At 33.9% G+C, this 13,143-nt stretch overlaps 2 protein-coding genes across 2 annotated transcripts; one reads left to right on the top strand and one right to left on the bottom strand.

Annotated features, from left to right (window-relative positions):
• Positions 1-220: 220 nt before the first annotated feature.
• On the top strand, positions 221-2,122 carry LOC113750558 (probable disease resistance protein At1g58602). Its single transcript, XM_027294520.1, has one exon. The coding sequence runs from the start codon at positions 221-223 to the stop codon at positions 2,120-2,122; it is 1,902 nt and encodes a 633-aa protein (XP_027150321.1).
• Positions 2,123-5,087: 2,965 nt separating this feature from the next.
• On the bottom strand, positions 5,088-6,755 carry LOC113750557 (phosphatidylinositol 4-kinase gamma 1-like). The gene has a single exon (XM_027294519.1). The coding sequence runs from the start codon at positions 6,753-6,755 to the stop codon at positions 5,088-5,090; it is 1,668 nt and encodes a 555-aa protein (XP_027150320.1).
• Positions 6,756-13,143: the final 6,388 nt, after the last annotated feature.

The following is a 13,143-nucleotide window of genomic DNA, read 5'->3' as shown; positions in this document are numbered from 1 at the left end:
TATGTATAAATGCTTATTTTTAATAGATATATAAACCAGACGCTGTTATAGTTAAAACAGGCATGTAAAGTGTTAATTAGCTGGTACACAAGTTAATTCAATTTACTGCACGTACATTGAGCACCCAGACACTTCTCAAAGTAATAAGACTAATAGAGCTCATTATCTCTGTTTGACAGAACATGAAGATTTACAAAAATTGGAAAATTTAGGGAAGGAAATGGTGAAAGCATGTGGGGGTCTTCCATTGGTCGTGATAGTACTCGGCGGAACGCTTGCCACCAAGCAGAACTTGAAGGAATGGGAAAGCGTGAACAACAACGTTAGAGCTTATCTTGGAAGAGGAAAAAGCATTATGGAAGAAGGAAATCTGCACAAGATATTAGCTTTAAGCTACAATGACTTGCCCTACAAGTTGAAGCCTTGCTTCCTTTACCTAAGCAGATATGAAGAAGACTATGACATAGATACGGAGGAATTGTACAAGCTATGGATGGCAGAGGGTCTAATATCAACAAAAGATCGGATTGGTGAAGAATCAATGATGGATGTAGCAGAAAGATGCTTGGGAGAATTAGTAACACGGTGCATGGTTCAAGGCAAAGCCCCTGCTGATGATGTGATGCTGTTCTACATTGGAAGATCATTCGCATCGTGCCGCCTTCATGACTTAATGAGAGACCTATGTTTGCTCAAGGCCAAAGAAGAGAATTTCTTGCTACCCGTAAGTTGTCATGATGATGGAATTCTTGATGAGCATGTAGATATTTCTTCTTTGGCTAGTAACGATCACACACAAGTTTACCGACTGGTCATCCGTTTTTCAGAAAAGAGTGTAAGGAAATTTGTCCCCCTAGTTGAGAAGAGAAATACTAGGCACCTAAGGTCAGTTGTCTTAATGGCGTCAGGTGTGCAACTAAAGGAAGGGCGTGTTGATAAGATAATGAAGTCTCAAATCAATCAGTTCAAAATGCTTAGAGTGTTGGCCGTTGAAGGGTTCGATCACTTGAGGCTCCCAAAAGCTATTGGGAAGCTGATCCACTTGCGATACTTGAGTTTAAGAGGTTCAGTTTTCTTACGTTTACCATCATCCTTGGGCAATTTACGATACTTGCAAACACTTGATTTTCGAGATTGCCCTAGATGTAGAATACCGGATGTGCTGTGGAAGATGAGACAACTTAGGTACTTGTATCTTCCGGATGCATACGGGACGCATAAGCTGGGTAAGTTAAAGCTGAATTTGTTCTGCAAAAAGTTGCGACTCAAGGGATTGGACAAGCTTGAGATACTGGAAAACTTCTGTTCTCTTTCTTGTTCATCTCAAGATATATCCACGTTGAAGAACCTTCGAGTTCTATCAGCAGTGGTGGACATGGACTTTGACGAGCACTTCCCCACAGGAATACATAGATTGATGTCAAACTCAGACCACGCACGTAGCACATCCCTAAGCATTGTCTCTAGAAGAGATTCAGCAGCCACCGCAGCCTTAACCAAGGAGAACTTGTCAGATGTTGTTGGTCAATGTTTCTCTCGTCGCAATCTTCTAGTCTTAGAGGTAAAGGGTCCCATGGCCAATTTCCCCAAGTACGATGCCCAGTACATGTATGCAAGCCTTGTTGACATGACATTAACAGAAATCGAGATAGAGGAAGATCCCATGAAAACACTGGAAAGGCTTCCTAATCTACGGTCACTTCTCTTGGCATATGGATCTTTTCTCGGGAAAGAGATGAGGTGCAAGGCAACAGGTTTTGGCCAACTTAGATTTTTTCGTCTTTTTGGTCTAACGAACTTGGTGAAGTGGATTGTTGACGAAGGAGCCATGCCCAACCTTTCGGTCTTGACGATTAATTGTTGTCCAAAGCTGGAGATAGTTCCGAATGGATTGAGATTCATTAAAACCCTGAAAGAGTTGATAGTTGTGTCGATGCCCGAGCGATTCACAAACAGGATCCAAGCGGTAAATGGTGCAGATCAGGGACAGGATTTTGACAAAGTTTCCCACATACCCTCCATTATTGTCAACGGATGCCGGACCCCATTTGACCCCTGGCATTCTCCGTATTTTAATTATTTCATGAGTCCTCCAGTCCAGCAGATGTGTCAAAATGGATGATTTGGGCAGATTTGAGTTGGGTATAAGTGAGTCAACCCATTTATACCCATTTAATTAGATGGGTATAAATGGGTAAATCAAAAAATGAATTGGGTAACCCAATTACCCATTTATAACCCATTTATTTTAACTTTTTGTAAACTCATTTAAATTCATTTTTGCAAACTAAGTTATCAATTTATACCGCTCTTTGAACCCATCATTAGTTTTAAATATTTACCTATAATACTCAATAAGCCTAATTACCAATTTTTTTTCCATTTATACTCTATATCGGAAAATTACATATTATTTAGTAGTTGAATAATAAGAATATAAAAATGTGAACTAAGTACTATTAAAGTTAATATAAAAACTTAATCCAAAAAATTTGAATCCCTAACATTTTTTTCATATATAAATTTAAATTTTCATTTTAGAAAGATAAGAAAAGAGGTTAAAACTTATCATAAATTGGTAATGCTGAAAAATGAGCAAGTTAACAAACTAAGAGAAAATAAAATAACAAGATAAAACCAACAAATAATAATAATAATGAAACAAAAATAGTTAACATCATGAAAAATGAAAAATTTGAAAAAAAAAATGGGTGGGGGAAGAGAAGAGACTTGGGAGAAGAGAATTCTAAATGGGTTAATTGGGTTTGATGGGTTACCCAATAATGCCTATTTAATAAATGGGTATTATTGGGTAACCCATTTATACCCATATATAAAAATTTAAGATACCTATACCCATTTATTCATGGGCGGGTATGGATAAATTTAGTTAAGTGGGTTGGTTTGCCATCTATACTGTCCACTGAGGGGATTATTATTAATCGGGTACCTCTCTCTTGTCCACAATTCTAGTTTCTTTTGGGAACTTTACTTCAATTTATTGTTGGAACCAATGACGGAGCTAGGGGGCTGATGGGGGCATGGCCCTAAGTTTTGAAAAATTTAGTTTATAGTGTGTAAATATATGTATAAAATAGAATTGGCCCCTCCTAATTTTTTACAATTTTAGTTTATATTATGAGAGTTCATATATATATATATATATATATATATTAGCCACCTTTGAATTAATTTTTTTCTTAAAAAGTTTATTTATTTATTTATTTTTACATGCATTTATAATTAAAGTTAATATTTGATATTTTTAAATGTCATACATTTAAATGAATGAAAATTATTTTGAACACAGCATATTAAGAAAATTTTGTTAGAAAATTTTTGACCCCTTGAAAAAAAATTTTTGGCTCCGTCACTGGTTGGAGCCAAAATCATGACTTTGCTTTTCGTCATCATATATATATATATATATATATATATATATATATAATCCATTATTATTGCCCTTTCTTCAACTAAACCAAGTTTATAAAGTCACAAGTTGCACGGGCAAGTGCCTCTCAGAATAATTTCTTTTTGTTTATTAGCATCTCCACCTTAATATATATATATATATATATATATATATATATATATATATAATCCATTATTATTGCCCTTTCTTCAACTAAACCAAGTTATAAAGTCACAAGTTGCACGGGCAAGTGCCTCTCAGAATAATTTCTTTTTGTTTATTAGCATCTCCACCTTAAGATATACACTCAGTCATTTGTTCTTTATTTGATTCATTAAGCCTTACATGATACTAGAATATGGTCCTAATTGATTTCACTTCTTGTTATTAGGATCAGCTTGACGGGCAAGCGTAATATCCTGCTCAAATATGACTCAAACTTTTTCTATGCAGTACAACTTTGTCAAGCCTCCTGTTGAAGTGCCTAAATTTGTATTTAATTATGTGAGTCTTATGTCAGTATGATTTTCACTCAGCCTATGTTTTGCAGCTTTCTTAATGTAATTGTCGAATAAGAGTGAGTTTGTACTATAATTCAATATTGATTGTATTTTTAATTGATGATTTTTTTTAAAAAAAAAACTTTTTTTTCCTCAATAATGACTTCACAATTGATGTCTTTTCATAGACTATAGATCTCTTGTTACACTTAAAAGTGTAGCACTCATGTTACACACCTACATGTGGTAACACTTGTCCTCTTCAAATGCTGGTAATAACTAATATAGTTGGTTTTAACTCCTCCGAACTCCCAAAACAATCAACTCAAGTTAATGCATTACTAGTGGACATATTTCAGCCGATTAAAAAAAAATCGACTGCTCCTCTCCCTCTTTCATGAGGTTGCTTCTCCCTCCTTCTAAAATCCTTCTCATAAAAAAACTTGAAAAAAAAAAAGCTTCATCTTAGTGTGATAGCTAGAAATTAAAATTGAAAAGAAATTTTGTGCTATTGGTCTTCTTCTCCTCCTCCTCCTCCTCCTCCTTTCTTCTTTTGTCCATGCAATGCTTGTCCTTTTGGTTTTCTATTTTTTGTTTAAATTTAAGGTAACTGATGCTGATCTAGGTGATATTCGATTTCTTGGCAGGAGATGGATTTTTTATAAGAAGGATTAAGGATTTGGGAGAAGATGGAGGAGAGACATGTTCACCATTTCTCATCATGACTTTACAACCGCCGAGAATGAACCATTAAAGGTAATAATGAAGCAAGTCACTAAAAGAATATTAATCTGCCAACAGCATCTCTTGCTAAAAGTGAATGATTACAAGTCCATAAAAGATTCTGTTACCTACCAAAAACAGCTTTCACATACAATTTATTGTCAATCATCAGTATCATTTGATAATAAGTTTCAACAGTATCAATACAAGATCAAACGCATTTATGTTTCTTCCATATTTTCGTATCAATAAAAAACAAACAGAACTAAGCATATGCCAGGAAGTAAAACAGAACAGACAGATGGAAAGGATGGCCTTTATTTGCCAATCCCTTTTCCATACAAATCTAGGTTGGTTATATCTACAATTTTATCCGTGTGAGTCAATGCTTGGTTTCTATTATACAGCAGGTACCATTTCTACTTACATTCCTAAACTTGAAATATTCTTCTTCAGAACTCACAAGAAGTTCCTAACCTTTGCTTTGACAAGCACATGCACTTTCTTGCCTCCAAAAACTCCGGCAAAAGCTTCTGAAAATTCTCCAAGAATAACTCCCATTCTTCATTACTCATCTCTCCAAAAGAAATTCCTCCATTATCATTGCTGTGATTGAGTCCTGCAAAACTCATGCTCCTCATGAATACCCCGCCTAACTTGTGTTCAGAAGCAGCATAACCATTTTCTGTTCCACTCTCTTCCACGATGTTGTGGTAATCATTATCATTGTCATCGTTTTGGTGGCTGTCTTCCTCTTTTGAAAGGAGCAATTCTGAGTCACTTAATTTGGTTACTAACCTTTCGGACAAAAACCTTAGTATTTTTGCTGGCTTACCTGGCTTAGGGGAGCTTTCTAACGATTCAGGAAAATCTGAGGAGCCATCTTTTTTATCATCGAATTGGAAAACTTCATTGTCTTCTTCAACCTGATCACCATTATCAGAGGTTATTCTTCCACACAGGCTACTCTTCGCATCCATACAGAGATTCTCAAATGCACTCCAATTTTCTTCCCCTCCATTAAACTCTCGAGTCAGCATTTCACCAATATCAGCAAGGCACATTCCAGAATCAGCAGCCTGCTTCAAGAATATGGTACACAGCACAAGAATCTGAATGGATGACTCCCTAATTGATGGAATCGTGGTTTTCAGAAGTTCTGCATCTTTGAATGGATCAAGGCTGGATATATACTCTATTTCAGATTCTGAAAATGGTACTAAGGCCTGTGGCCAATGCAACCATTCAAAATATGGATCATCAAGTAATTCAGGTAAACAGAATCCATGATCTATGGGCACAAGCTCAGCTACTCCACCAGAATAAGCCTCTTGCCCTTTCCTCACCAAAATGTTCCCAGCATGCCTATCAAGATTAAGCAGTCTTATATCCAATATTCCTATATGATGAACAGAGCTGACAGAGAAGCCAGAAGGGCCTAAATCCCCTGCATCAGAATCATGATCCACAAACCGCTGAATTGAGGCAATCTTATAAGGTGGAGTTAAGATCGAATCTGGACCATTTACGTTAAACTTGACTTGAGACATCTTAACTAGTGCGGTTGGAGGGACACCAGCAAAGCCACCATGATCAAGAAGATAAGCAGCCAATTCACGGATGCCTGTTTCACCTACCCTGATGGAGCGCTTCATGCCAGGTTGGCCTAACATCCGACCTGCAAAGCCTTTAGGATTATTCAAGGCTAAAGGTTCCTCATCTACAGGTTTTGCAACAGCTATAGTATCACCATTTCTAGACCTAATAAAGTAGGCACCCCCAAGTCCAGTTGACACCGGCTCGGGATTAACACCAGAGGCCATAGCTATCGCGACCTCCACTACTAGAGCACGTACCCTGGGAGCTCCATTTCCTGCAATAATTTCAATCCTTGAATTTGAATCAAACTCTTCCTCCACCATAGTGGAAATAGACAGGCATGGGGTGGAGAAGCTTTTGTGGATGGAGTTGAAGTCAAAGGCATCCTTGATTGATTTCACGAGACTTGTATTCTTAGATTCCAACATAGCGTAGTCAATTTGAGGGTAAGATGGGAGTTTACATCTTGGAGGTCGGCGAAATGGCTTGAAGACATGGTTTTGATCAACTGCAACAGCCATATTGAGCAATTCCTTGCAATTCAGAACAACTATAATACATGCTAACGACAGCTTCCTAAAAGGATCCCTAGAGGGTTAATCTGACTGGGAGATTAGCCATCACATTTCTGCAATTAAGATAAAACAATCAATTCAAGGTAATGATTCCATTATCACAACAGATTTATTAGTATAAAAAATATCAGAATAGGATCAGTAGTTTCTTTCAACTAATATCAGAACTCATATGGTAAATGTTCACTGTGCTATAGACATTAATCATGAACCTGCTTTCCACCCTCAGAAAATAGGAATCCAAAAGCCACATGCATTCTATGTGCAATTTCTTAATTTTACAGAGTTTTCAAGCAGCAATAAATAATCTAGTCTTTTCAATTTTTCCAGCCATGATTCTCTATGTTTGATTTACAAGTCCCTAATGCAAGATCTTTTTTGTAATCGACCAAGTTCACGACTGGATTTTCACAAAAGAAAGTAAAAAGAAAAATGGAAGAATTAGTAAAGCATTTGCTTCAGTTTTGCAATCTTTCTCCCCCTCTCCTTGAGCATATAAATCTTATTTTTACAGTCCAATCTAAATGAGTTATTTTTTCCCTTCTAGATTACTATTATTGTTCCGAAGCTAAGAAGGTGTTCCGAAATCTTTGGATCCATTTTTCCCCTAATAACCAATAGGTATTCAACCTGCTAGCAGAAAATCTCTAATTTCTTGTCAGTAATAATCAACTTGAATAAGCAACCAGAAATTGCCTCAAATACAAAAGGCAAAACCAATATTTGCTTCTAAATTTGTGATTTAAAAATTTCAAAAACATACTTGAATTCGCTTTAACTAGGTTGAAAATATCGATATCGGGAAGCATATTGCTAGTCTCCGAGCACCTGTAACAAATCATAGAAATCATTGTAATCTAGCCTATGATCAATCCCCTTTAGAAACAGAAAGAAAAAAATAAATGAAAAATGCTTGTGAAAAAAAAAAGAACAGAAAATCAATGCCTTTTTGTTACATGATTAGGACATACCATATTATATATCAGTCCCTCGCTCCTCCGCTTAAAAATCGCCACAAATGACTGCAACATATTTTTATAGTAGGGAAAGGTCATTAATATCATGCATGCCTGATTTAATCTTTGCAGTAATGTATGAGGGTGGGAAATTGGGGGATGCATTCCATTCCAATTCCGGCTATTTGCTGGCAAAGAGCACATGATATTGCTAATTGTAATTGCAGTTGTGATTATTGAAATTTTTAGCACCAAGAAATATAACCATTTACAATTGTATTAGAAATTTTTAGATCCCTGAACCCTGAGAGACAATTATGAATGTTGCACATGAAAACCAAATTAGTGTCTTAATGGTCTTTACAACTAATCAATACCAAATGACAATTTATCGAATCTTAATCATTTTTCGTTTCTTCTATTGCCAGTCTATGAACATCAATTCATCACTAATATAATTATCTTAGAAATTCAATTTCCCAAACTATAACAGCATTCCACCTTCATATGTTTAAGTCATTTGCATAATCACCAAAAAATTACCTAACATTGTATTTGGTAATCCCTAAGAATTATTTATTTGTAATCAAACTACCTTTCGAATTTACTCAGATCACAATTTTCCCTTAAAAAAAAGGTAGATCCCATCTTAATTATAAACATTCCCACTTCCTATTTCAGTTTTATTTTCCATATTTTCCCTCTCAGAAAAACCTGATGGTGCAATGGATCCCACATTTACATTCATGCACAACAAAAACCTAAACAATCCCAAAAAAAAAGCCAATCGTAAAATCCGGAAAAAAAAAACCAGATCGAGAAAACAAGAAATTGAGTAAATTCAAGAAATGAAGGAGAAACCGACCCTGAACACTGGTGAGGCATTCAGGATGACGAACGGCAACGGGAGAGCGAATTATTCCGTTACCGAAAACTTCCTAAGAGACGAGCCCCCTCTTCTCCTTTTACCCCTTCAATTTTTGTTTGTTTTCTTTTCTTGTTCTGGACACCTTCTCTTCCCTATAAATCTCTCACGAAAATTATGGCACTAACTTTCTTTAAACCTATTTTTACGGTAACTATGTACTTCCTATCTATGGTAATCTATGGTCGTTTTTTCCTGATTGGAGTAAATTCAAAATGTTTGTTGGAATTCCAAGATTTCACTAGAAAATATGGCATTACATGGGGTTCATTTTTTTTTTTGTAATTTGATGGATCATCTTCATGTGTCACCCGCTTTTGTAGGTCTTTCTCCCATTTGAAATACAGTTACGATTATGACCAGAATTATATCAGTAGGAAATTTTGATATTCCTCAAAGATGTTCACCGGATTCTTTGTTTAAATATTTTTAGTCCAAACATTTCTTTTTTTAATTTTAAGGAATGACACCCAAATATTTATTTTAAGTTAATTCTAGTTCAAAAATATGAGAAATTTATAGGCTCTATTTGAATAGAAGGAAAGGCACATGCGAAATTGAAGTGAAGGAAAGTGAGGCAAAGGAAAATGAAAATCAATTTCCCATTTTTTACACATTTGGTTAATAAGAAAAATATTGAGAGAATATAAAAAGTAAATGACAGTTAGTAACAGTTATTGCAAATTCTGTGATTAACTAAATAGTTTCCTTCAAAATCTTGCAATATTTACGGGACACAAAATGTAGGAAAGTACAGGAAAATGCAAGAAAATTTTTCAATATTCCTGCCAACCAAACATGCATGAAGGCAAAAATAACTAACTTTCCTTCACTTTCCTACACTTTTCCCTGCAAACAAACACTAGCTTGACTTGGGTTCTTCTATCATTTTGCTAAGGGTTAATCCTAGAAACTCCCTTAATGTTTGTTCAAAGTTACAATTTACCCCCTAATCTTTAAATCTTTCACTCTATCCCCTATTTTAGTCCACCTCATCAACTTGACATTTAAAATAGGGTTAATCACATTTTATCCCCTTAAAGAATACCCCATTTCTCAGTTGACCCCCTAACCTTTAATTTTGCTCACTTAACCCCCTTTAGGACAAAATTGCCCTTGTATTACTTTGACTTTTTATTTATCTTGTTTTCCTTTCTTTTGTTTCTTTTTCTCTTTCTTCTTTATTTAATTCTTCCTCTTTCCTACAAAAAATTTCACCTTAATGATTGAAATTAAAAAAGAGGAATTGCAAAGATCTATTTTCTTCTTAAATGATTAAAAAATATTCAAATCACTTTCCTAAAATACAATTTTTTTAGCCTTTCAATTCTTTTAATTTTGGATTTTCCTCCTTCCTTTCTAGTTTCTCATTTTATTTCCAAGAAAATATCATAAGATGAAATTGTTTTTCTTTCTTTTTTTCTTTTTCTTTTTCTCTTTCTTCTCTCTTTCATCCTTCCCAATAGAAATTCCATTTCAACGAAAATTTTTGTTTTGAGTTTATAATTGCATATTTCTGGGTGAAGGTTTAAAAGACATCAAAAACTAATTTTGATTTTTTGTATGATGCCACGTGTCACAAATTTCAATTGATGATTATTAATCAGGTCACAATTTCATCTTAAGATATTTTCTTGAGAATAAAATAAGAAACTATAAAGGAAAGAGGAAAATCCAAAATTAAAAGAATTGAAAGGCTAAAAAAATTATATTTTAGGAAAGTGATTTGAATATTTTTTTTAATTTTTTAAGGAGAAGATAGATCTCTACAATTCCTTTTTTTTAATTTCAATCATTAAGGTAAGATTTTTGTGGAAAAGAGGAAGAATTAAATAAAGAAGAAAGAGAAAAAGAAATAAAAGAAAGGAAAACAAGGTAAATGAAAAGTCAAAATAATGCAAGGGCAATTTTGTCCTAAAGGGGGTTAAGTGAGTAAAATTAAAGGTTAGGGGGTAAACTGAGAAATGGGGTATCTTTTAAGGGGATAAAATGTGATTAACCCTTTAAAATATTGTGAGTTGATAAAAATGCCACCTTGTTGTAACCATTAAAATTTCATGATGAAAATGACCCTTAATATGTTCTGTAAGGAAACAAATCCCACAAGCTTGAAAGCCAATTTCTCTAGGTTTATTAGCTTTGTAAGCCAATTGCTCCATATTTTGAGCTCGAACAACACCAAAAAAGTCCCCCTTACATCTTTGCAACTTATAGTTGAAAACAAAAGAAAATGTCAAAAAAACTTTAACTTTTATGGCTAGTTTTGGGAGTTTTGGACATAAAAGAAAGGAAAAAAAACTTAAAAGCTGTGAGAGAAAAGAAAAGGTGTTGATTAGGAGTTTAGGGAAAATAGGGAATTAGTTTGGATATATATGCCATTAAATTTTTGTTTAATAGTCATTTATGGAAAGAATTGGTAATTTGAAAATTTTTACAAAGTTTTCTTCAACTTTTTGTCGAAAATCTAAATCAGCTGGTAAATGGGAGCAAAACTTAGGATTAGCCGCACATTCTGTAGTTGTCAGCAGAAGAACAGGAGATAAGGTCAAAGTCTTGTTGTGCACAATAGAATAAATGTTTTTATTTTGAGGACAATAACTCACCCTCGCACAAAGGCGCAGGATTAGGGTGCCCGTGGAAGATACAAAGTAATATAACGGAAATGCATTATAAAAATCTAGTACAACATTTGTAAAACACCTTATCTTAACGTTTCCTGAAATAAAAAAAAGGAAATGCCTTAGAAAAATCTAGTACAACATTTGTAAAACATCAAGGTTTTAAAATCCAATCCGAACCACCCAATCAAACTGGTTGAACTATCGATTGGATAGCTGTCTGAGTCCCCAGTGAAATTAAAAAATGGCTTTATTTAGTGATAACTAGTTGACCCAATTGATCCAATCGAGTGAACCATCAAATTGGAACGATTTTTACTAAACCAGTTTGATTCATTCAATTGGTCAAAATTAAAACAATGAAAAGTAAAAAGAGAAAATGTAACCTAGAAACTAATTAGATAGCTGCAACCTATAATCAACTCAAGTCAAAACCTAAAACTCCAATCTTCTTCCTCTCTTTTATTTCTAAATTTTTATTTAATTTCCTCTAGTTTCCTCTCACACTAATCATCTCTCTCTTTATCATCTCACTATTAATCTCTCAAATTCCTCCAACAAAGTTCAGTTTTGTGCCTAAACTATATGCACGGCTTTGATTTCTTAATCTATTATTTTTTTAGGGATAATATCAGTGGCACTGGGGGCAGTGGGGGCCCTTAAATTTCTATGATACCTATAAAAATTTGCTGTAATTTCAACTTTGCCCCCTGGAATTTTTGCGTATCTATTGGTTTATAGGCCCCTCTATCCCCCTTAAATTTCTATAATACCTATAAAAATTTGATGTAATTTCAAGTGTGCCCCCTGAAGTTTTGTGTATCTATTGGTTTATATGCTTTTAAAGTTGTCTTTGATTTTATCTGTTGTTACAGCTACCGTAGAAAGGGTTTTTTCAATGATGAATATAGTAAAGAATCGGTTACAAAATAGAATGAAAGACACTTGGATGAATAATTTTTTAGTTACTTATATTGAGAAAAATATACCTTGTGAAGTTCAAAATGAAAAGGTTGTAAACCGTTATCAAAATATGAAAACTCGTCATGAGCAATTGTGAATGGTTTAATTTGTTTTTGAAATAAAATTATTATTACATTAATAATTTTGAGTTTGTCTTTTGATGTTTTTCATGAAATATATGCATCTTTGTACTTGTTGGTGAATATTTTTTTTCCTTAAAAAACTAAAAAAAAAGAGTAGGTAAAAAATTTTAGAGTTGCTTTTGTCCCCACTGAAAATTTTTTCTGGCTCCGCGACTGGATAATATCAAAACCTCCCTTGAGGTTTTTCCTAATATCACTTGGTATCTCTGAGTTTTTAAAAATACCACTTGCCTCCCTTAGTAATTACAAAAGGACAATATTAACCATTACTTGATACATAATTCTCTTATCAAATAAATGGAGTTTAAAAAATTTTAAAAAAAAGAAACAAAAGTCGCTTTCTTCTCTTTCTCCTTTCTTCAACATTTTCTCTTACTCATTTTTTTTGGATAACTATGCAGTTTTTTGTTCATAAATTATAGTAAATTGAACTTTTTCTATCTTTTAATTTTTGTGATTGTTACATGGTAGTACTACTAGAGATTATTTTTTAGGTGATGGTTTTCTTAGAGTAGACAAAGTGGTTTTGGAGTATTTTTATTTAACAAGCAAAAGGGTAGTCTAGGGTTTTTTTTAAAAAAATTTTGTTACACAAATAACAAAAGAAAGGGAGATAAGTGATATTTTTAAAACCTTAAGGGTGGTAGGTAATATTAAGAGAAACCTCAGGGGAGCTTTTTGATATTATCCCTTTTTTTTACTTTGTAATTTACTAATTTTCTAAAGTAA

This window comes from Coffea eugenioides, chromosome 10, assembly GCF_003713205.1.
Source record: "Coffea eugenioides isolate CCC68of chromosome 10, Ceug_1.0, whole genome shotgun sequence".
In the NCBI taxonomy this organism is placed as follows: Eukaryota; Viridiplantae; Streptophyta; class Magnoliopsida; order Gentianales; family Rubiaceae; genus Coffea; species Coffea eugenioides.
This window is presented reverse-complemented; position numbering and strand designations above follow the sequence as displayed.